The 26,089-nt window shown below is 40.3% G+C and overlaps 1 protein-coding gene across 1 annotated transcript in view; it reads left to right on the forward strand.

The window, feature by feature from the left end:
* Positions 1 to 26,089, forward strand: part of LOC144798189 (phospholipid scramblase 3-like) — a 126,792-nt gene that overhangs the window by 29,024 nt on the left and 71,679 nt on the right. Inside the window, exon 2 of the mRNA XM_078668937.1 lies at positions 11,665 to 11,900. Within this exon, the coding sequence (XP_078525063.1) occupies positions 11,665 to 11,900 (236 nt within the window). The remainder of the gene's footprint in view (positions 1 to 11,664; positions 11,901 to 26,089) is intronic.

Here is a 26,089-nt window from a genome sequence, read left to right on the forward strand (position 1 = left end):
TCCAATTTGGGTTCCGACCAGCACACGGGACGGAAACGGCATTGACCACAGTGATGGACAATCTTCAACTGTGCGCCGACAGAGGGGACGCGTCGATTCTTGTCCTTTTAGATATGTCGGCGGCCTTCGAGACTGTGAGTCATGCCATGCTGCTACAATGATTGTGGAACAACGGAGTGAGAGGAAGAGCCTTGAGTGGCTACAGTCGTACCTCAAAGACCGCCAACAGATGGTGACCCTAGGCAAGTTTGCATCAGAAGTTTCTCCCGTCCCGCACGGGGTCCCACAAGGGTCCTCAGTTAGTCCCATTTTATTTAATGTGTACCTGAAACCCCTATTGTCCATCATCAAATCCTTTGGTATCAGCGTTATAAATTACGCTGATGATACTCAATTAATTTTCTCCTTGGAGGACAAGCAGGAGACCTCAGTAGAGGCCTTCCAGGAGTGCATGCGGAAAACGGCGGGCTGGCTCAGGGCTAACTCGCTCCAATTGAATGGAGGGAAAACAGAGGTGATGTACTGCTCAGCTGCAAAAATCTTAAAGCACCCCATGACAGATTTTAGGCTTACCCCAGAAGAAGACTCTCTGAATCTGACCAACACCGTGCGTAATCTGGGATTGCAAATGGACGCCAACCTTCAAATGGTGTCACAGGCCAACAAAACCATCCAAGTTGGCTTTAAACGAATTCGTATGCTGAGAAAGATCCTCCCGTTACTACCAGTCGTCTCTCGAGCCTTGGTAGTGAGGAGCTTAGTGTTGAGCAGGTTGGATTACTGTAATGCCCTGTACGTGGGTGCCCCTCAGTACATCTTTCAAGGGCTCCAAAGGGTGCAGTCGGCAGCAGCTAAGGTGGCTCTAAACAGACCATGGAGCTCCTCAACATCCTTGGCACTGAGAGACCTTCACTGGTTACCAATTAAAGAACGGGTCAGCTTTAAATCACTATGCATCGTCTTTAGGGCGGTTCATGGACAGGGACCTTTACCACTGCAGGATAAATTCAATTGGTACGAGCCCCCTAGACAACTGCGGTCTGCTAACACTGGCCTAGTCCTGGTCCCCAGATTCAAACGGTCCAGAATGGGGGGCAGGGCTTTCAGTGTGGCAGCTGGACAATTATGGAATGGGCTGCCACAGGGCTTTAGGGTAGCTAGCTGCCTGCTGAAATTCAGGAAGGAGTTGAAGACCTTACTATTCCCTAGGGGCTAGTTTATCTTTTCTAATCTGGAACTGTAGGTATAATCGTTAATTCTTGTCTGAGCGCCAAGATACCCGTAGGGTGATAGTAGCGCTATATAAGAACACAATACAATACAATACTACAATGAATTGCGCAAAATATATTGCTCACCGGATGGTATTGAGCTTCAAACTCCAGAAGAAGATGGGCTTTACAAATTAACAATGTCAATGGTTGAGGCAGAAGAAAGTACATTATATCCTGTGTTTCATAAGAATAATTTACCTGAGGAATTAAAAGACACAGTGAATGTAAAAATGTGGGATTTCACTGGAGATGAAATGGGTTTGATGAAAAATGTAGACCCAGTAAAAATATCAGTAAAACAAGGAGCAGATTATCTGAACATTCCTCAGTATAAAATGAAAGCAGAAGTGATTGAAGGTGTTACACCTGTAATAGACAAATTCGTAAAACAAGGTGTTCTAAAAGAAATTGAGAGTAGTCCATGTAATTCACCAATTATGGGAATTAAAAAGCCAAATGGAACTTTCAGAATTGTTCAAGACCTGAGAAAGGTTAATAAAATTGTTGTTCCATGTTGCCCAGTTGTACCAAATCCAGCGGTAATTTTATATCAGATTCCGCATGATGCAGAATGGTACACGGTTATTGATTTGTGTAATGCATTCTTTACTGTTCCATTGCATCCAGAAAGCCAACAAATTTTTGTGTTCCGGTACAAAGAGCGCATTCTAGCATGGTGTCGAATTCCTCAAGGGTACACCGAAAGTCCGTCTATTTTTAATCAGTTGCTAAAGAAATCATTGGAAAATCTAGATTTACCTGGAAGATCTACGTTAGTGCAGTATATTGATGACCTCCTTGTGGCTCCAAAAACAAGAGATAATTGTGTAACAGATACCGTTACTCTTTTAAATCATCTGGCAGATGAGGGACATAAAGTATCTCCTGCAAAATTACAGTTTTGCAAACAAGAAGTAAAATATCTTGGTCACAGAATTGCAAAGGGAGTCCGACAAGTGACAACAGAAAGAATAAAAATGATTCAAGCAATGCAACCACCAAAAACGCAGAGACAGGTTAGAATGTTTCTAGGAATGGTAGGTTATTGTCGCCAATGGATTAGTGGATTTTCAGTAATCGCAAAGCCACTGCAGAGATTGACAAAAGCAGACATAAAAGATCCGATTAGCCGAACAAAAACTGAATTAGAAGCTTTTGAACAATTAAAGAAAATTTTGTGTGAAGCTCCAGCATTAGAAATGCTTGATTATGAAAAAGAATTTGAGCTGTATTGCAGTGAAAGAGAAGGATGTACATTATCAGTTCTGATTCAAAGACATGGAAGACTGAGAAAGCCAATAGCATATTTCTCAGCTGTTCTTGACCCTGTTGCAAAAGCATTACCAGGTTGCTTAAAAGCAGTAGCTGCAACAAGTGTAAGTTTGGAACAAAGTGAAGGAATAATAATGGGATTTCCTGTAAAATTATATGTACCACACTCAGTTGATATTCTCCTCACTAGAAGCAGAACACAACATTTGACAAATAACAGGCTAACAAAATATGAAAAGGTTATCCTTGGTTCGGACAATGTTTCAATTGCGAGATGTGTGAATTTAAATCCTTCCTCATTATTACCTGACACTGCTGAAACAGAAATCAGAGATGAGGTTGATCATGAATGCCTGGATGTATTAGAATATTGCACTAAACCAAGACAAGACATAAAAGATGTCCCATTAGCTGAATCAGATTATGTTTTATTTGTTGATGGTTCATGCTTAAGAACAGATGAAGGTGTTTTGAGGGCAGCATATTCAGTATGTACAGTTGCAGATGTAATTGAAGCTTCCTGTCTCAAAGGAATGTGTTCAGCTCAAGTAGCAGAATTCATTGCTTTGATTCATGCATGCGAATTGGGAAAAGAGTTAAAAATTACCATAGTGACTGATAGTCAATATGGATGTGGTGTAGTCCATGACTATGGCCAGCTCTGGTCTCAAAGAGGTTATTTAACTTCTGCGGGATCACCAATAAGAAATGCTCAGTTGATTAAAAGATTAATTGATGGAATTCAACTACCAGAAAAAATTGTAGTAGTAAAGTGCACAGCACATAAAAAAGGTGAGGATTACATAACAAAAGGAAACTCTTATGCTGACTCAATAGCAAAATTCTGTGCAAAACATAATGTGTCCATTAATCGGGAAAAAGAAAATGAACATGTTTTGAACTCACTTATGCTAACATCTGTAGTTGAGACTTGGCAGAGAGTAAAACAGTTGCAAGATGAGGCAAATGATGAGGAGAAAAACACATGGTTAAAAGCAGGATGCAGACAAAGAGAAGAAGATGAGGTTTGGGTTTACAAAGATGACAGACCAGTAATGCCAGATAGTATGATTTCTGACATGGCACGCATGTACCATGGTCCAGGACATATTGGTAGAGATTCAATGATTAGATTATTCAGACAAATATGGTACAATCCAAAATTCAGAATAATTGCAGAGTCCCTTTGTCAGAGATGTCTTATCTGCCAGCAAATTAACCCAAGTAGAAAAACTGTTGTGAGCATGGGAACCATAGGACGGGAGGGTGGTCCATTTACCAGAATACAGATTGACTTCATTGACATGCCACCTCACAACAAACTCAGATATGTCTTGGTGATAATCTGTTTGTTTTCAAGATGGGTAGAAGCATTCCCAACATGCCACAATGATTCAATTACTGTGGCAAAATTGCTTTTGAGAGAAATCATACCAAGGTATGGATTTCCAGTGACGATCGAAACAGATCATGGCACACATTTTGAAAACAGATTGCTAAAATTGATTTGTGAAGCGCTGGATATAAAGCAAAAATGACATTGTGCTTACAGACCAGAAGCATCAGGTGTTTTTGAGCAAGTGAATGGTACAATAAAAAACAGAAAAGCTAAGATGTGCTTAGAAACAGGAATGAAGTGGACAGATGCACTTCCACTTGTTTTGATGTCTTTGAGAAGCATTCCAGATAGAAAAACAGGTTTGAGTCCTCATGAGATTTTAATGGGCAGGGTCATGAGGCAAGCATTTGTTCCAGTTGATAAACTGTTGAGCATTAATGATAGCATCATTATGGATTACTGCAAAAATATATCTGATGTGGTGACTTCTGTGTTCCATCAGGTGGTAACTGAAGTAATTACCAAAGAGAAAGAACACGCTCATGATCTGTTACCAGGAGACTGGGTATGGACAAAAGTACATCAAATAAGAAATTGTCTAGTACCAAGGTGGCAGAAGGCAAGACAGGTGATATTAATCACAACAAATGCAGTAAAGTGTAGGGGACTCAAGAGATGGATTCATGCTAGCCACACCATACATGTGCCAGCACCTGAGAATCCTGACGAAGGTGAAACAACAGCTGATTCAGACTCAGAAGAAGAACCTGAAAGAAATCCAGATCCTGAAGATCTACAGGAAAGTCGACATCTGGAAAATTCAAATGCGAATGAAGCACTGAATGAAGAAATTGTGATACAAGATTCTGAAGAAAATGAAAAGATGAAGATCTGCTAGATCAAGAAGCAGAAAGGGAAACTGAACAAGAAGTGATTCAGGATCAAGATCAGGAGAGTATTGAAAAGCAGATTGGAAGCTCTGGAAGAAGGAACGAAAATTCTGAAACTGGAAAATTGGAAGTAATTGAAGAAGAAATTCCAAGTACCAGCTATAAGGATATTGTTCCTAACAGAGGAAACTGCTGAGTAAAGAAGTACCTGAATCTAAAGAAGAATCTGATACAATAAAACTGATTATTAATGAATCAGCTGACAACACAGAGAGTAAAATAGATGATAGTGAAGATGAATCAAAAGAGAAAAGATCAAGGAAAAGAGCTTGGAGAGTGGAGCATAATTTAGTGGAACCGAAAAAGAAAATAACAAGAAAAGGAGATAATTGGCCAAATGAAAACGAAGGTCTAAAATTCAAATGAGTGAATAAAGCAAAAGAGCAGGTGAATGAGATCACAAGTCAAAAGGAAGAAGACTCAAATCAGAAAAAACCAGCAGGAAAGAAAATAGAAGTGATAAACAGCAGAGCAAAAAGAGTAATAAAGCCAAATCAGAAGTACAAGTCACCTGAGTGGACTTATATTAAATTCCACCAGTAGTAGAAGTAACTAGTAGTCAAAGAAATTTAGATGATGCAAGTGATAATGATTGATTTAGTTCATTAGGTGACACAAGGTTGAAGAAATTGTGTTAGGTGACACAAGGTCGAAGAAATTGTGTTAGCTGGAAAACACATTGATGTATGACATTAGGTCGAAGAAAAGCTGTTAGAAAATAAAGTTATCTGTTGAAAAAAAAAAAGAGGGGAGTATATTCAGTTATTTTCATTGTTTCATTTTTTTAAGGCTCTTGTTTTAAAGTAAATATGTTTTCTACTAATAATAATTCGAGATGCTCAATTTTCAAAAGATGTTGCAAATTGTCTTTAATATGTGTAATCTTGATAATTTTAGTTGTCATTTTTCCTTTTGGAATAGATAAAGAGATGTATAAAACTAATATGACTAGTAAAGTTGTGGTTAATTATGATAAAGTTGATAAGACTGATAAAATCATTGTACATAAACCAGGGATTCACCAAGATAGATCCGTGGGAGATTTTTCTAGTAATACCTTTTCAAGACTTTTATCTGAATATGTTAAGGTGATGGACGCAAAAGACTGCTACATTTGTGTGAAATTACCGACTTCTGTGTCTGAAGGTGTAACGTATAATATGCTTCCTCTTACTTATGGCATAACATGTAGTGTAATAGCTAGTTTGTTTTATCAAACTGGACGTCTGGAATATTATTCAGATTTTGATGAGATTTTTGCAAATTTAAAAGTTGAAAATAGCTTGAATAAAGTGAAATATGCTAAACAGATGAGGGAATTTTTCCTAGTGACTAGTGAACTCACTTATGAATATGCTTTTAGAAATAATTTAACATGTAAATTGAGAACAGAAGAGAAGACGTTCTTAAATATGGTGGTAGAGAGAAGGGCAATTTACAAGCGAAATGAGATGATGAAACATACTAAGTCAAAATTTTGGCAGATGGAAGATGAAAAGCTTAATGGTAGAAATGAAAATGTTGCAATTCACATAGATAAACCTGTTAGTGGAATATGTTGTATAAGAAGAGATAATACTTTGTTTGATAATTATTTTGTAGGTGCAAGTCAATGTGAAGACACCTATCGTATAATAGGGGGTTGGGGATTTAAAGGAGACAAAGATCCAGTTTTTCCTGGAATTTATTCTGTTTGTGGGAATAAAGCTTATTACAATCTCCCAGACAACTGCTATGGGACATGTTATGTAGGTTTAGTTTTCCCAAAAATATTTCATGTAGATAGAAATGCAAAGTGTTCATTTGAAATTGGCAATCACCTGAATAGATTTAGAAGGGAAAGCTTTTCAGAAATACTGGGAGATATATTTGGTGCATTAATACCTATGGTAGGAATAACCCTGAATGCAAATAAAATCAGAAAAATGTCTACAATTGTAGATAGATTGTCAACAGATAATGCAAGTGGATTTCAATTAGTGAATACAGAGCTTATTGCTATGAGAACTATGGTGATGCAAAACCGTCTTGCTTTAGACATTTTGCTGGCAAAAGAGGGTGGAGTCTGTGGAATTTTGCATGTTCAACATTGTTGTACATACATACCTGACAAAAGTCAGAATATAGAAATGTATATAAAAAATATTACTGAATTACATAATGAAGTTGAACCTTTAGAAGACGAGAGTTTTTCAGAACATTTGAGTAAAAGATTTGCAGCAATTAAACACTGGTTTCAAGAGATTGGTAACTCAATTATAGGTAAAATAGTTTTTCCTTTAATAGTTATAGCTATAGTGATACTTTTGTTAAAAATTAGTTGCATGATACACAAGAGAAGAAAATATGTAATAAAAAAGAAAAGAATTTGCAAACTAAGAAAAGAAAAAGAAATAGAATTAGAAGAGTTTCGGAGAACTCAATATGAAAGATGCAGAAAAACAGATGAATCTAAAGTTTAGAAATACTAATATTAAGAAAGTCCAAAACATGTTCATGGGTTGAAAATTTATAAATTTTGGGTATTATTTGGTGATTTTGAAATCACCAGATGGGGGAGTTGATGGAGCAAGGTGAAGAACAAGATTTTGTTCACACTTGTGAAGTTAATCTACCATAACAGTAATTAAATTAATAAGCTTGTGGTGAAATTACTAATCAACTTAGTTTAAGAATACATTCATCAGTACACGCAGGATAAACTAATGTGCTTTATGTTGCAAATGCAAAGAAAAAATAATAAACTAACCTTGTCTATTGTCTTTGTCAGTATTAAATGCGGCTGTTTAACTAATGGCATGTGTTTATTTTGTGTGCTTATGTTATGTCTTTTCTGTGACAAAAGCTCATGGAGTTCGTGCAGTTCCTAAAGGAAAAGTAATTATAATGCTGCCTGATTGTGCTTTATGCTAGGTAACATAATTAACAGGATTAATTAGTAAAGGGGGTGGGTAACAGAATAGGTCTCAATTCTTTAATTAATTGATGTCTTGTGTTTGTTTAATAATAGTTTCCAAAGTGAGGCCTAAAGGTGGTTCAGAAAACATGGCTGACAGAGCTGCAGACGCAAAAAGCTTGTCCAGAGTGAAGTCTTTGCACATGCGTAGCTGTGAAGATTTTTACTGCACTGTCATCGTTGAAAAAACAGTTCTTTGGTCAAGTTGAACGTGCTCATGGAGAAAAGGCTCAAGGACAGGAACTTAAAGTGTCTGCCAAGGCTAGGAAGTAAATGTTCGAAACTCGAGGAAAAGTAACTTTCTTGAGGAAGCTGAAAGATGCGGAAACGAAAGACAATAGGGCTTATGTAAAGCCTGGACTTGGTCAAGAAACGGAGATGAGCTAATATATTTTATCATGGACTGACACAGGACAGCCAATGAAAAGCTCGGATTTGTTCAAAAGAATGTAAAATGTAGAAAGTTTAGCTAGAAAGAAAGGTATAAAACCTGACATTAAGAGCAGGAAAAAACGCTTCTCGCTTCTTGCTCTTGATTCCTGATTGACGTGACATGCTGTTGGACTTTTGGTGCGCGTAAGGACTGCAGACTTTAAATGATTTTTCCTTTCTAGGTGAAGTGAGAAATAGACAGAGAAATAGATTTAGGGAATGGAAACTGTTATTTTGCTGATATTTCATGTTTCTGAGCTTGCTTAAAAAATGTCAGTTCATTAATTCATTTCCTTATTAAAATGCTGCTTTCTTATTTGCTTATAAAATAAAGATTTGAAAATGTAAATTTTTTTAATGAAAAATAAAGATAATAAAATTAGATTTGAAAAGACAAGCTGGTCTTGTTTATTCATGATCTAGTTTCCATCAGTTGATCCAATCCCGGCCAAAAATCTCGGCATCTGGTTTGGGGAGGATCTAAGATTTGAGGACCACATAAAGAAAGTATCTGGGACATGCTTCGCTACTTTAAGAATGCTCAGAAAATTTTTTCCACTGCTTTCTAGAGAGGCTAGGGAGACTGTTGCCCGAGCACCTATTTTAGCGAGGCTAGACTATGCGAACGCCCTGTTTAGCGGCATTCCTGCTTACCTGGTTAAGCGGTTGTTAGTCATTCAGAATGCCGCTGTCCGTCTCCTTTGTAATGTTCCGAGATGGAAGAGCGTTCGGTCTCATATGTCTGGTCTTCACTGGCTCCCAGTACCGCAACGCATCCTTTTCAAGTCATTAGTGCTTGCATTTAGAGCCACTCATGACCAAGGTCCGGCCTATCTGAAGAAGAGATTCACTCTCTATGTCCCTACAAGAGCCCTTAGATCATCCTCGCTGTTTAAAATGACCCTTCCTCGGTTTAGGCGTGCCAGGCTGGGTGGCCAATCTATTGCTGTTGTAGTGGCCCGTGCCTGGAATGCCCTCCCCTTGCTTCTGCGCTCCAGTCAAGACGTAGCCCAGTTTAAGAAAAATCTTAAAACCCATCTGTTTAGAAGTGTGACATAAGTCGATCCTTGCTGCTCTCCCCCGCTTTTTTCTATCGCGCCAGGATACTCCCAAGTAACAGAGCGCGTTACAAAACAATTTATACATACATATACAATCGCCTTAGTGGCCTGATTGATAAATGATAAATGTTTTAAAACCATGGTGAAAATAGATAAACTGCATTTGTATATAGTTATGTAAATAATATAAGAGTAGTTTAGTTAATCAGACCACCTGATTTAGTTGCTCAAAAATTGTCTCATTGGTATTATGGGCCTTTATATGTGTATCAAAATTAATGGTGAGTATTGAGGTGATAGGTAGCGTTTTTGAGACAGTTTTTCAATCGGAGCGCTGGATCAACTTTAATGCTAACTATCCCTTTCACGGCCTCCAATCTGACATCGGATTACACTACAGCACGGAGACCCTTATCTTACAGGTCGTAGATGATGTCCTTTGACCACAGATGAAGATGACCTCTGCCTCCTGATACTGATGTGCCTCTCAGATGCCTTCGACACAGTTGAAGATCTAACTCTCAGTCATCCACCACCCGGACTCTCGAAGGCGATGCACTTGATATGCCCTTCACTAATTCTTCTCCTACCTTTCTAGCCGAAACCAGTTTGATCCCTATCACCTGCTGAGTCTCTCAGGGTTCCACACTGTCTCCTGTCATCCTCGACCCCTTGGTGCTCAACGCACAGATAAGAGCATCAAGATTCACCATTATGCACGGTGCACCATTACGGTTGTGCCTGAAAGTCTCATTTGCTTCATACACCTATGCCACAAACACTGCCTGCCAATCATCCAGACCGTTATGTTCAACTCCTACTATAGCTCAACCCAACCAAGACAGAAAACTCCTGCTATTCACCAACATCAAGAGACAAGAACTAGTAAAAACCTGACTCAATGAGAAGAACCTTGATGGTTTCAAACAACAACTTTCACCAAATGCCAAGTCTCTTGGATTCACCCTGGACACAAACCACACCCACCAGGAACACACTGACAGAAAGCAAAGACCGCCTGGCACCATTTCTCTCGTCTAAAGAAAGTGAAATTGTTTCTTCTAAAAAGTAACTTTATTTTTTATTTTATTTTTATTTTTATTTTAACACTTATAAAGCGCACTAATACCAACCGGTGTCCTGGCGCTGAAGTGGTAACTCCCTGAGGTTTAGAGCTGCTTTAGAGCTGCTGTTCATGCCCCCATACTCTTGCATCTAAATGGTGGTAATGCGCAGCTCCATGGCCTCGGACACTCCTCACTGTCACCCCTGAAGAGCATCATACACGCTGCAGCACTTCTCATCCAGGGCCGAAAGAAGTATGATAAAATCACCCACATGCATATCAGTGTTGGCTGCTGCCATATAAAGTGCGGGAGCAGGAGAGAATAATAAAGATTTAATAAAAAAGACTTACCTGACTCTGCCACCCGCCTCAGTGCTCCTCTACTACGCAGCAGACAGAACAGGCTCCAAGACCCCCCACCCAATCCCGACTCTGCCCTCTTGCTATACCAAGCATGAGAGAAGCACCAGGATTGGCCTAAGTTGGCTGGGCTGATGCACGCTCAGGCACAGGGAGTCTGTGCCAATTCTCCACCCAGCAGTGGAATACAGCTGGGTTGGAGAAACCTAAGTGCGCATGTCTGTTTGGCCATCCTAAGAAGGCGCCGTCTAAACCGACATGCACACTTACAGTGCCCACCACTCCTTCTCCCTGACATGGCCCGGCCCTGTCCTAGACTGGCATCAGCTCAGTCAGCAAAATAAAATTACAATAAAAGTCTTTTAATATCATTTTATTTTATCTGCCTCGCAGTGGGACGACGCTCTTCTGCCATTACGGAGGAGCCGCTGCTAACTCAGATGGAACTCCATGTTCCCCCCTTGCCATCCACCACCATCTTCAAAACCAGCTGAATCATCTATAAAGCCATCCTGATCAGTAGCCCCACTTATCTTGGAGTGAAGCTTACCATCTCTGGTGGCCCTTGGCACACCTAAAATGAGGCCACTGTCAGACTACAGACTGGGAAGTGTATAAAAGTGTTTCCTTTTTTAAAAGCAGAATCATATTTCTCATTTCTAGTGCTACATCTTGTGTTTCTTTGGTGGCAATGTGTATTGTTTGTAAGTGTTGCACTAGTCTATACATTCCTGAAGCTTATGTGAGGTTTAAAAGCATTTAAATAAAGTACATTTAATTACAAAAGTATGGAGGTTTGTGGCCATATTACATATTTTGTGTGAAAATCTAAAAACAAGCCCACAATCAAAGCTCATTGAGAGCCACCCGGAAGAAATAGTAGTAAATGTTCCATGGTAGGGTCAGGAGGAGAGGTGGGTGGTTAATGCTGTCTTGTCCTTCCTTCCCCATCAGGTGATAGAATTGAGTACGAGCCTCAGTACCAGCCTCAGTACCAGCCTCAGCAGTACCAGCCTCAGCAGTACCAGCATCAGCAGAGCCAGCCTCAGCAGAACCAGCCTCAACAGTACCAGGGCACCCAGGCTGGGCCGCCGCAGTCGCACCAAGCAGCTGGCACCTCAGGCTTTCAGCCAGTGCCATACATGGCGGTACTACCCAACATACCTCCAGGGCTGGAATACCTGACACAGGTGAGATGCCCTCACTGCCTTTCTCCTATGCTTTTAATTTTATTCTTAGTTTTCCAGCTTTATCCTACTTTAGCTATGTCTTTTCCACTTTCTCTGCAAGTCTAATCTGTCAGCTCTGCCAGGCTTAGACTATCCAGTCATGCAGCTCTTATCTTTAATGCCAGGCTGTTCCTGTGTTTATCCCTGCACTCACCCCCATCATCATCATCACCACCACCTCCATCACCACCACCTCCACCACCACCAGCCCCCCAGCCCCCCTCCCAGGCATACAGGCTTTTGAAGAGATGCTGTTAACTTTGGTCCAAGGGGTGTAAGTGCTTCATCCCATAGTATTAATTTGTCTCCATCATCTCTGTCAATGCCCACGTTTTAAATTTTACCTTAATGTGGCCCAGCTCCATTAATGACATCACAGATAATCCAGGTTGTCGCCTAGGAAAGCAGAGTGCTGTTGCCATGCATGGGCTGCATTTGTCAATGGACAAAGGTCCCTCTGCTGCCACTGAAGCATCTGGAATAAAATAATGTGTCTCTTGCTATGTGTACGTTTGAGACAAAGGGGCTGTTATACTGGTGGCATTCTCAATGGAGACGACCAACCCGCCCTGAGTTGTCATTGGCTGTTCTTGACCTTTGCCTAATGCCTGGCACACTTCCTGCTCCTTCACTGGGCTGGACCTGGCTCCACATAGCAGAACCCACAATCTTCCATGTGTAAGAACATGGGGGCCATGTTATAAGGGCTGTCAGAGTTCAAGTCCCAGCAATAATATATGTTTGGAGCCAATTATTAGGCGAGGGCCACAACATTCTCATTGTGGCTGGGCCTGGCTGAGGGAGGAAGGAAAGATGAGACATTAAAGCAGCCCTGGAGGTGCTGCCAACTCCTGCATCGCATCATGCTTCACATGTCCCTCCTGAGAGTGACCCTTCTCCGGCAGCCTGCGTTCCTCTGCTCGAGATGATTTGCGCCCTGATTGTTAATGGTGTGAATCCATTGATCTTGCTCATGTCTGCCTCTTAATACTATTTATTGTGTGTGCCCAATAATGCTTATTACTTTGTGGTGCCATTGATGCTTGTTACTGTGTGGGGCCATTAATGCTTGTTAGTGTGTGGGGCCATTGATGTTTGTTACTGTGTGGGGCAATTGAAGCTTGTTACTGTGTGGGGCCATTAATGCTTGTTAGTGTGTGGGGGCATTGATGCTTGTTACTGTGTGGGGCCATTGAAGCTTGTTACTGTGTGGGGCCATTAATGCTTGTTAGTGTGTGGGGCCATTGATGTTTGTTACTGTGTGGGGCAATTGAAGCGTGTTACTGTGTGGGGCCATTAATGCTTGTTAGTGTGTGGGGCCATTGATGCTTGTTACTGTGCATGCCATTATGCTTGTTACTGTGTGGGGCCATTGATGTTTGTTACTGTGTGGGACCATTGATGCTTGTTACTGTGTGGGCCATTAATGCTTGTTAGTGTCTGTGGCCATTGATGCCTGTTAATGTGCAGCGCCATTGATGCTTGCTAATGTGTAATGGCACTATTGTAGGGCTATTCATTCTGACTGCTAAGTAAGGCTGTTATTGGTCACTACTTTGCAAGAAATTACAGAGCATTTACTTCCATGGGCCATTGATTGTGCTTCCTGAGGTGACTGAGACCCAGAACTAATAAGGCTTTTTATAGATATGCTGCCAGGACCACTGAAGTATATAATGTCTGAGACCACTTTGGAACGTTACTGCCCAGAACCACTGATCAAATCAAAAGCATTTGTATAGTGCAGCACTATCACCCCAACTCAGTAAAATAGCCTGGTCTTGAGGTTGTTACTGAACTCCTGCAAGGAGGCTGGTGTTGAGGGATGGAGGGGTAAGTTGTCCCAGGTCTAGGCTGTGATGTAGGAGAAGGAGTGGTGGTGAATGCGGGGGGTGGGGTGCCCTACAGGATAGCTCGGCAGAGCGTAGGTGTCTTGTGGGGCGATGGAAATTCAGTCGATGGTTGATGTAGACCGGTCTTAGGTTGTGTAGGGCTTTGCAGGTGTGAGTGAGGATCTTGAACTGCATCTCTTCTGGGTGGGGAGCCAGTGGAGGTGTCTGAGGTGGGGGTGTTGTGGGTCATTTTAGGGAGGTCAAGGATGAGTCTGGCAGCTGCATTCTATATCTTTTGGAGTAGTCTGAGGATCTGGGCACAGAGGCCAGCGTAGAGAGCGTTGCTGCAGTTGAGGCGGCTGGTGATGAGGGCCTGAGTGGTGTTTTTTCTGGTGCTGGTTTGGATTCATCGGAGGATCCTGCAGAGAGCGCAGATGGTGTGGAAGCAGGTGTAGGCGACTGAGTTGGCTTTCCGTTTCATGGTCATTTGGCTGTCCAGTATGATGCCAAGGTTGCATGCCAGGTCTGTTGGTGTGGGTCCAAGTTCAGTCAGCCACCAGCTGTGGTCCCAGATGGAAGTGTTTTTCTTGAACATCAGTACTTCTGTCTTGTCAGAGCTGAGTTTAAGGCAGTTGTTTACATTGGTCATTTTGTTGCAGAAGTTGGTTCTGGCAGTGGAGGGGTCTTCAGAGACCTAGAGCATGAGTTGAGTGTCGTCTGCGTATGAGAATATGTTGAGGCTGTTGGATCTGACAGTGTCTGTGAGGGGGGTCATGTAGATATTGAAAAGGGTGGGGCTGAGGGATGAACCTTGGGGTATGCTGCAAATGATGACCTTTGGTTCAGAGATGAAGGGAGGCAGTCAGATGCTCTGAGGGCAACTTGTCCAGAAGGAGGCGATCCACTTGATGTAGTGGTGCCATATGCCGATGCTTTGGAGTCTGTTGATGAGGGTGCGGTGGGACAAGGTGTCGAATGCTGTAGAAAGGTCTAGGAGGATCAGGGCTGCAGTCTAGCCACTGTCAAGAAGGATCCTGATGTCGTCTGTGTCAGCGATCAGGGCGGTTCCTGTGCAGTGGTTTGCACGGAATCCTGTTTTGGAGGTGTCCAGTAGGTGGTTCTGTTCCAGTTATTCAGTGAGCTGGTGGTTGATGACCTTCTCAAGTACTTTGGCCAGGTAGGAAGCAGGGAGATAAGACTGTACATTTTGAGTTCGCCTGGGTCAGTGGACCAAGTCTTTAGGAGGGGTCTGACCTCTGTGTGTTTCCAGCTGTCTGGGAAGGCTGCTGTGGAGATGGAGGAATTGATAATGCTGGTACGTACTGGGCTGATTGGGTTGGATCTGGTGTTGAAGAGGCGGTGGGGGCAGGAGTCGGTGGGTGCACCTTAGTGGATGGATGACATGATGGCTGAGGTGGTCTGGGTGGTGAGCGAGGACCAGGTAGTGATCATTCGTCTGGTTAGCTTTGGTTGTCCGGGGCTGTAGAGGATGAGCCCTGAGGGTTGAGGGTGGAAGATGTTGTACATGGTGGCGATCTTGTTGGGGAAGTAGTCTGAGAGGGTGTTGCAGAGTTCTTGAAAAAAGTTAATGGTGTTCTCTGTGGCTGTCGGGTTGGAGAATTCTTTGACTCTCTTGAAGAGTTTTTTTGTGTGGTTGGCTGCTGTGTTGCTAGAGGTTGTGATGGCCACTCTCTTACTTCTTTGATGCTCTGGTGGTAGTTGTGGAGGCGCGCCATTGACTCTCGAGTTGAACGTCGTGCTTGCAGGCTCTGAGCTGGCTTAATTTGAGGTTTTGTTGGATTTGCTTGGTTTCATGGGGTGACTCTGTTGGCACATTTGGTGATCCAGTGATCAGATGCATGTTATTGCCTAGGATCACAGATGCATATAATGTCAGAGACCACTGATGGTTCACTGACAGAATATCGACACCCAAAATATCCCCATACCACAATATCTAGTTATAAATATCGATGTCAAAAATATCGACATCCTATATTTATGAAGGTAAGTGCTAAAATATCTGGGAGAAAATATCGATGTCATTATTATAGTCGTTATTATTGTGTACAAAATTTTGTATATATATATATATATATATATATATATATATATATATATATATATATATATATGTATATATATATATATTACCTACTGGCGGTCGCCAGTAGGTATATATAGTTAGGATTTTTTCTCTATGGGTTTTTTGAAAATTCTATGTCTAATAACTTTGGCGTTTGTGGACGGAATTGGCTGAAATTTTCAGGAAAATGGCACATTTTGTTTCTGAGCAGCCCTTGAAAATTTGGGGGGGGTTCGTCCAGTGGGGGCCGAGAAAAAAGGGGGGTCCCAAAACGTGTTTTTAACATTGAGTTTTCCATAGGGCGGTTGGCCTCACTTTTAGCCCGAACGGCTGAATGGATTTGCACGAAACTTGGCAAAATTGTAGGGACTGGTAGCCCGATGTGCCTTTTGTAGGTCTCAATATATGTGCTCCAGTGGATTTTGAGAAATTAACGTTTAAAAAAAGATATATATCTGTAACAGCGGACCGGTTAGCGCTCTGGTTCGCGGACTTTTCGCGCAACGGAGCTTTGTGAAGCGAAGCTGATTGGTTCTCCGGCGTCTGTCAACATTCCAAACAGTCCGTAGCGGCCGCCATCTTGTCTCTCGGTAGGATCGAGAGACAAGAGGAGGTCAAAACAAAGGGGGAAATAACTATAAGGGGGCATAGTAGATCCTCGCTGACCCCCTAGGTTTGATGTGGAGGTTTTAAAAGGGCCCCGCGGGGCAAAAAAAAATAATAAAAATAATAATTGAACGGCTGAATGGATTTGCACGAAACTTGGCAAAATATTAGGGACTGGTAGCCCGATGTGCCTTTGCTAGGTCTCAATATATGTGCTCCAGTGGATTTTGAGAAATTAACGTTCAAAAAAAGATATATATCTGTAACAGCGCTCCGCTTCGCGTAACGGAGGTTTGCGAAGCTGATTGGTCATTCTGTCACTGGGCTATAGTTGGGCTACATCTGGCTGATATTTGGGCTACATTTGTTTTTTTGTGTGTCTGGCGGCCATCTTTGGGCTACATTGGGCTACATTGGGCTTCATTGGGCTACATTCGGCTAATTAGCAAATAGCTCATCGCAAACTAGGAATGGTAAAGAATCGCTATTTATTCCTTAAAGTTCGCTATTTAGGAAATGCAAATAACTTTGATGATACATATGGCGGTTCATCTCTAACAAGATAAGAAGCATAGGGATAGATTTATGATGACTGGCGCATCACCAGGGATGTGTTAGTCATTCTGTGCCGCTGTTCCGTCACCTATGGTGTGCTGCATTTACAATGCGGCGCATCACGGGGCAAAAACAGCACAGATGCGTGATGTATCTGTGCCGTAAAGGTGGCGCATTGCTGGAGTTGTATCGCAAGTGTGATGAAGGTCCAGCAAGGGTCGGGGGTGCCCCTGTCGCAGGGTTTCTGTTCTCACACAGAACTGTGGACAGAGGATTGGAACCTCGGCGAATTAGGGTGTCCCAAAACTCACGTTAGTAATCAAAAACTATTTAGCAAGCTAGGTACAGTGTCACATTGGATATAACAAACTCTCAATGTTTAGACAATCCAGAATATGAACTTATAGTACCTCAGGATACGTGGAACTCATGAACAGTCGGTCGTTATATATTTCTTAGAAACCAGAACATGGAGTTAAGAAGAACACATGTGTATTTGAAATGTTTATTTACTAATGCCGTCTTCTCAGGCGTAGTACCTTAGATAATAAAAGTACACATATTATCAGTAGCAAAATTACCAGCATAGTTACTAGTACATAAAAAGTGAATGGTGATAGTATGTTAACATGCTGTAAATGAATAAGAGTTAGCAACACTTATAAGCAGCCGCGGGCCGTGGAGGGAGTTACGGTGAGGCAGGGAGGCGGGGAGGGGGAGAAGCAGGGTGGAGAATACAAGTACACATATTATCAGTAGCAAAATTACCAGCATAGTTACTAGTACATAAAAAGCGAATGGTGACAGTATGTTAACATGCTGTAAATGAATAAGAGTTAGCAACACTTATAAGCAGCCGCGGGCCGTGGAGGGAGTTACGGTGGGGCAGGGAGGCGGGGAGGGGGAGGGGCAAGGTAGAGAGGGCTCCACCCTGCTTCTCCCCCTCCCCGCCTCCCTGCCTCACCGTAACTCCCTCCACGGCCCGCGGCTGCTTATATCTCACCCTCCCTAATACACATATTATATTATTTGCTAAGAAGGTCTCTTTGTGTTGGTTTAGGGCGTGCCCATACTTTAGTGTCTTAGATTTGAAGGAATCACATCAGCATACACCAGCTCTCTCTTCATGTGAACCGCATCAACTGTTGTGTATGTGTGTTCGGCAAAGCAATATAAAACCCGCCTCATGCCCAGAATTGGCAGAAGTTGCACTTATGTTATGAGTATGAAGTCGTGGAGATCAGACCTCATAACAATTCTGTACCGTGTTGTTCTTGAAACTTTAGCACTCGCTGTACAGATATAGTTTAACAAGTAAAGCAGATAGTAGACCAATAACATATTATTCTCATGTAAACCACGATGAACTACTAGGTGGAAAGCTAAAGCAACAACTAAATGTCGTGTGCAGAAGTTGCAAAAAAGGAAAAATGGCGTTTAAACCGGTAATGAGCCCATGCTAACTTAACACGGTGTAAAGATATCCAGGACCTAGATGACACCTCCTCATGATCCGGAAACGAACTGAATAAGATAATAGAAGTGCCATCTCATGAGAGCAGATTGCAAGTTTATATGTGGACGGTCCGCAAGGTAAAGCATTAAAAACTAGGAAAATTCAATGCTAAAGAAAAATAAAACAGCCAAGTACTTTATCGAGTCTTAAGCCAATAGGCAAGGTAAATAATAAAAACTTGACAATTAAGTCAATGAATTGTCAATGAAATGCTAGTACTCAGCATATGAAACATGAAAAAGGTCTATGACATAACTGTGTATGCAAAATAAGCTGCAACAGCCTCCAACAGGAAGTCACCGTCTTCATCCGAAAACAGTTCAGCCATCCAATTTAAAAGCGGAAAAGAACATACGTGCTCTCCCAGCACCGGATCCTCTATCACCATCAGAGGACAGCTCGGTGGGTTTTCAAGAAAGCTGTGTTCCAAGAAAGACTGTGCTGCCGCCAGTAAATTCCAGGGACCAAGTAGTCCATGCATCAATGCCACAGCCATAATCCTTTCGCCAGGACAAATCAACTCGTGAGTAATGATAGGAGTCATCAGCTGATTAAAGTCGACGTCAGGAGAAACCGGTCTGCAGAGACACAAATCAATGGCCCAATCGAAATCACAGGTCAGGCAGTGAAATACAGGCTGGACACAGGTGAAGTAGGAGAACCGAAAAGATAATCCATATGCCGTGCTTAATATCGCCAACGGCATTGTGCCATAATATTCTAGCATGCGATTGCGGAACAGTGTCAGCAGCTGCAGGGTCGGAGGTTGCATAGGAGGGACATCCATATTTAAAAATGTAAAAAAAGCACAAGAGCGTCCGCTGGTAATGCAAGTAAAAATGCAATCCACGAACCAGAGTGGAGAAAATGGAATGAAAGGGAGCAGGGATGACTCCAAAGATTTTCTCAAATGAAGTCACGAGACCACTGGTAACAACTTTAAAAAAGTGTGCCAGGGATTTTGTGGAGGATGCGTTAAAGATAGTCGGAAACATGTTGCTGAAATTGAAAGGCAAACCTGTGTACGGGTGTTCGCTATGTGAAGTACGAAAGTTTCACGGGCCGAACTCAAGGCCACCTCTCTCTGAGACAAAAGAGCTCTTATTCTTGTCATGCCGTTGAAACGTGTCCCAAGGTTGGTATTTGTGGCCAGATTGAAAACTCCCTATGTTCATGTGTGGGAGGAAATAGAACATTTCTGCAGCAAATAACCCGTTCACTTACTGTTACGATAAAAGGAATACTTTTAATTAACTCAGAACAATCTTCATTATTGAGCATCAAATAACTACCATTTTCCAACAACTTGAACGTGGGGATGATAGCAGGAACTGGCGTGCCTTGCATCACGCAAGCCATATTTGGTCGGTGTTTGTTGCATGAATCGTGTAACTGTATGTGCCTACACATTAGTGAATGATCTGGCGTCTCAGTGCATTCCTCTCCATTCAGATAAACTTCTTGATCATCTTTGAAACATCTGTATGTGTATGGAAGCGACCAGACCTCATGAACAAAAGCACTACCTAAAGGTTCATAAAGACCTATTGGTATATATTTCATACAATTTGAAAACTTATATAAAGCAAAAGGCAGCGTTATTAAACCGTCGATAAGGCATGTTGCCAAAAAACCCGCAATCCTCTGCTGATGATGTCACTGAGCATGTCATGAATGATGTAATATGTGACATCATCAGTAGTGGATTATGGGTAATAGTATCTCTAGTTTACTCCCCTATAGCTGTCTTTCTTTTAACATAAGTGTGTGTTTCCTTCCCTTATACTTACTGTTTTTGGTTCGCTTCCAGTTCGCGTACCAGCGAGCGAACTAGGAAGCGAACTAAGAGAAATAGAGGTTGGCACAGTTCCAAATATTGTACCAATTTTTTAATAACGGGGAGGTAGTTCTGAAAAGAACTTTTTTTTTTATTTTTCTGAACATTTTTTTACTGTAAGGTTCCCGATTCGCGAAGCGGGAACGAAGAAAAAAAAATATTTAAAAAAATAATTATTCATAAACATATAAAATATATTTTTGGATTTAAAGAAGAATAAATTTTACAGCTACAGATATTAGCTGTTAAAAAACCAATGAAATTCACTGAAAAAACCATAGGTTATAGACCATATATAGTTAGGAATTAGCATTTACAAAACCTTGAAAATTCACTGAAAAAACCATAGGTTATAGACCATATATAGTTAGGAATTAGCATTTAGAAAACCTTATTTTACTCACACAAAACCATTGAAATTCCATATATAGTTAGTTGCACTAACTATATATCGCGCACCCGCAATCCACTGCTGATGATGTCACATATTACATCATTCATGACATGGTCAGTGACATCACTGATGACATCACTGATGACATCTCAAATGACATCACTGATGACATCACTGATGACATCTCATTTGACATCAATGACCACATCACTGATGATATCATTCATGTGACAATATAATGCATCTCCTCACATTTTAATATAACCTCTGTTTCACCCAGTGTTAAAAAGAGAGTATAATTTTTGAAACCATTGACACACCAATACTAGTTACTACATACGCACTCACTGATTGCTACGTCTACACACACCTTCACTCATTCACCCATACAATCATTCATACATACAATCACTCATCTTTACAACACTATCATATGCACTCATACACCTATACAGACACTCACAGTCTGCCACGCATCCATGGAGTTACTCACACACCTAGTCAGTCCTGTAAAGAATCAATGACACTTCCATTTTCTTGTCTATACAGTTAAACATAGAGCACCTTACATTTTCAAACATATACTAACACATACTTACCTTCTTATACAATCATTGATACAAGTACAGATTGATCTGCACAGAGTCACACACCTCCCAGCTAGCCACACACACACTCAGTCTCCCATACAAATACTTGGGCAATCAATCAATAACCCATATAGTTACTCATATAGCTACTGATCAACACATGCAGCAGTTTACAGAACAACAGACATAATGATGCACAAATTAAGACAGTTTAGTCACTAACCCATGCAGTCAGTGAGACACATTTAATCACTCACTCATACAGTCAGTCATGCACCTACTAAATCCTTCGTCCAGACACTTACACATCCACTCATTCTTCAATATGTAAGACATATTTAAACTTTATAGAAACAAAAAATCACTGGATGTTGTTATCAGTGATGTCACTGACCATGTCATGAATGATGTAATATGTGACATCATCAGCAGTGGATTGCGGGTGCGCGATATATAGTTAGTGCAACTAACTATATATGGAATTTCAATGGTTTTGTGTGAGTAAAATAAGGTTTTCTAAATGCTAATTCCTAACTATATATGGTCTATAACCTATGGTTTTTTCAGTGAATATATATATATATATCACACAACAGGAAACCCCTTTTGAAGAACCTCGCCACACGAAGATAAATTGCAGTTCACTTTATTGGCAAACAGCCTGCCAGCAGGAACCATCGAAGAGCAGCAAAATAAAGTTCATTCGATGTCATTATTATAGTCGTTATTATAGTTGTACAAAATTTTATTTATATATATATATATATATATATATATATACATATATATATATATAAAGAAAAATAAGAATTATTAAAGATATTAAATAATAACATTAATTTAAAAAAAATAGATTTGATATACATTTTAACCAATATAACAGACTTATTTAAAAAAGTTAAACACAAATATATAATAATTTATAGATATATAAATATATTTACTTTAAAACCATTAATACACTATTATTTTAATTTCTTTTATAATTTTAACATTATATAAAAATTTAACAAATATATATATATTTATTTATTTATTTATCTACATATACCAATAACAAAAAATAAATTAAAAAACATTCTATTATCAAATAAAATATTAAACAATTAATAAACATCTTTGAAAGGAAATTTCCCACTCCAGTGAGTGCAACAGCAGGGAAAGTGTTGGATAGCGGAGGGAGACAATGTATTATTCCCACTCCAGTCAGGCAACAGTAGGGAAAGTGTTGGATAGCGGGAAGGTAAAAATTACTATTCCCACTCCAGAGAGTGCAACAGTAGGGAAAGCGTTGGATAGCGTAGGGGTAAAAATTACTATTCCCACTTCAATGAGTGCAACAGTAGGGAAAGTGTTGGATAGCGGAGGGGTAAAAATTACTACATCTACTCCAATAAGTGCAGCAGTAGGGAAAGTGTTGGATAGAGAAGAAGTAAAAATTACTATTCCCACTCCAGTGAGTGCAACAGAAGGGAAAGCGTTGGATAACGGGAAGGTAAAAATTACTATTCCCACTCCAGAGAGTGCAACAGTAGGGAAAGCGTTGGATAGCGTAGGGGTAAAAATTGCTATTCCCACTTCAATGAGTGCAACAGTAGGGAAAGTGTTGGATAGCGGAGGGGTACAAATTACTATCCCTACTCCAGTGAGTGCAACAGAAGGGAAAGTGTTGGATAGCAGAGTCATAGGGGTGACTCTGTTGGCACATTCGGTGATCCAGTGATCAGATGCGTGTTATTGCCTAGGATCACAGATGCATATAATGTCAGAGCCCACTGATGGTTCACTGACAGAATATCGACACCCAAAATATCCCCATACCACAATATAGAGTTATAAATATCGATGTCAAAAATATCGACATTCTTTATTTATGAAGGTCAGTACTAAAATATCGGGGAGAAAATATCGATGTCATTATTATAGTCGTTATTATAGTTGTACAAAATTTTATTTATATATATATATATATACATATATATATATAAATATAAAGAAAAATAAGAATGATTAAATATATTAAATAATAACATTAATTTAAAAAAAATAGATTTGATATACATTTAAACCAATATACCAGACTTATTTAAAAAAAGTTAAACACAAATATATGATAATTTATATATATAAATATATTTACTTTAAAACCATTAATACACTATTATATTAATTTCTTTTATAATTTTAACATTATATACAAATTTAACAAATATATATTTATATTTATTTATTTATCTACATATACAAATAACAAAAAATCTTTTTAAAAACTTTCTATTATAACATAAAATATTAAACAATTTAAACATCCAGTCAGGCAACAGTAGGGAAAGTGTTGGATAGCGGGGGGTAAAATTTACTATTCGCACTTTAATGAGTGGAACAGTAGGGAAAGTGTTGGATAGCGGAGGGGTAAAAATTACTATCCATACTCCAATAAGTGCAGCAGTAGGGAAAGTGTTGGATAGCGAAGAAGTAAAAATTACTATTCCCACTCCAGTGAGTGCAACAGTAGGGAAAGTGTTGGATAGCGGAGGGGTAAAAATTACTATTCCCACTCCAGTGAGTGCAACAATAGAGAAAGTGTTGGCTAGTGGAGGGATGCAAATTACTATTCCCACTCCAATGAGTGTAACAGTAGGGAAAGTGTTGGATAGCGGAGGGGTCAAAATTGCTATTCCAACTCCAGTGAGATAACCAGTAGGGAACGTGTTGGATAGCGGAGAGGTAACAATTACTATTCCCACTCCAGTGAGTGCAACAGTAGGGAACGTGTTGGATAGCGGAGGGGTAAAAATTACTATTCCCACTCCAGTGAATGCAACAGTAGAGAAAGTGTTGGATAGTGGAGGTATGACATTTACTATTCCCACTCCAGTGAGTGCAACAGTAGGGAAAGTGTTGGATTGGTGAGGGGTAAAAATTACTATTCCGACCGCAGTCTGTTCAAAATTAAAAACAAACATACAAAATAGAATATATATATATATATACTAACTGGTGAAAGCCAGTCTGGAAATAGGCATAGGCAGCACTTGGCTCAAACCTAAAGAGGGTTTCTTCAAATGTTCATCCTGCCGTGCGTGCAGGTTTGGCATAAACACAACCCACTACAGCACTCCATTTTCCGACAGTCAGGTAGCCATTAAGGGCAATTATGGCAGTAGAACTGAGTTTGCTGTATATGTTCTGGCGTGCACCTGTGGCTTGCGTTACCTGGGTAGCACAAAATTGCAGGTGCACGTCAGAATTTTGCAGCATCTCAGGGCGATCGTGAACAACGATAATTATTATCCGGTCGCCAGGCATTTCAGAACCATACATGGCAATGATCTTGGATGCCTTTCATATTTTGTGATTGACGCAGTGGCACCCCTTAGGAGGGGTGGAAATAGAGAGAAACTTCCAAGGAAATTGGAGACACGCTTCATTTTAGAACTTGACAGTAAGAGTCCTAATGGGTTGAACACAATGGAAGATTTATACAATTTCTTGTAAATGTATAGCTAAAGAAAGAGTCCCTTGATTAGGAAAAGTTTATTATATATCACAAACTGACATCTATTTTACTGGTCTCTATTTTTCTTCTTTTGGATGTCTTTTCTTTGAGCAATTGTATCTGTTGGAATTAGATGATTCGACTTGGAAAAATACTGCTTTCTTAAAAAGTGAATCACAATAGATGATTAACAGCAGTTTCCCGTTTGTACATAACACTTTTTTACATTTTTGTACACAACTGAGGTTTTAGAAAAAGTGGTAGCTTTAGGGTTTTTATGTACATTGTCCATAGATAAATTTTACAGCAGTTCGTGCTTTATTTTGCACTGTTAAGCACTTGAAGCACTTTCTTTATACTGATCAAATTGTTTGCACATAGAGGTTTTTTGCAGGAAAAGCACAGGCTCATGAACTTAGGTTGGAAATAACGACAAATAGATATTTGCTAGTTTTGCATCTACGCAGCTCCAAAAGAAGATTGTTCAGAAGTCATTTTTTCCTGATGTGGCAACCAGGACTTGTCCTTAGATGGATGGGTAAAATATTTCAAAGACCCCTTTTTTTATATTTGCACATATAGCTACACTTTGCACACATGGCATTATTTTGCACAAATTATCTGTTTACATAATTTAAATTCATGTTAATGTATTTATGTATATAGTAGGGTCTTATTATGCTATCCATATAACATATTAGATACATGAGTCATTAAATGTTTTTTATATATATTGTATGTAGGTGTGCATATTGTATTTATATTTAATTATGTATTTATAGAATGTTAATTCATTGCATCAGCCACTTTTTACAATTCAAAGCATTTATGCTGTATAACAATAAGAACAAAGCAATTGAATTTATCTTTTTCAATGCTGCAAAAACCGTGACATATTGCAATGCCTTCAATGAGTATTTTCTCTATGTCTATACATGTGATCAGGTGACCCAAAGGAGGGTGGTACACTAAGCAAATTTAAAAACAATGGCTGACGCGGTATTCATTGTGTGTGCGGCCCTCCTCCCAAAAATAAAAACACATATAAAAAGGCTGGGCAGGTCACGGGGGATGGGGTCATAATTGGCCTCTGGAGGGGGGCCACGTGGTCCCCCTCCCCAAATTTTTCTTAAAAAGTCTGCCAGGCCCCGGGTGATGGGGTCCCCAGGGCCAAAAGTGGCCCTGGGAAGGGGGGGGGCACACAGCCCTCCTCTCATAAAAGAAAAATGGAACCA

The sequence above is a fragment of the Lissotriton helveticus genome, chromosome 12 (assembly GCF_964261635.1).
Source record: "Lissotriton helveticus chromosome 12, aLisHel1.1, whole genome shotgun sequence".
Lineage (NCBI taxonomy): Eukaryota > Metazoa > Chordata > Amphibia > Caudata > Salamandridae > Lissotriton > Lissotriton helveticus.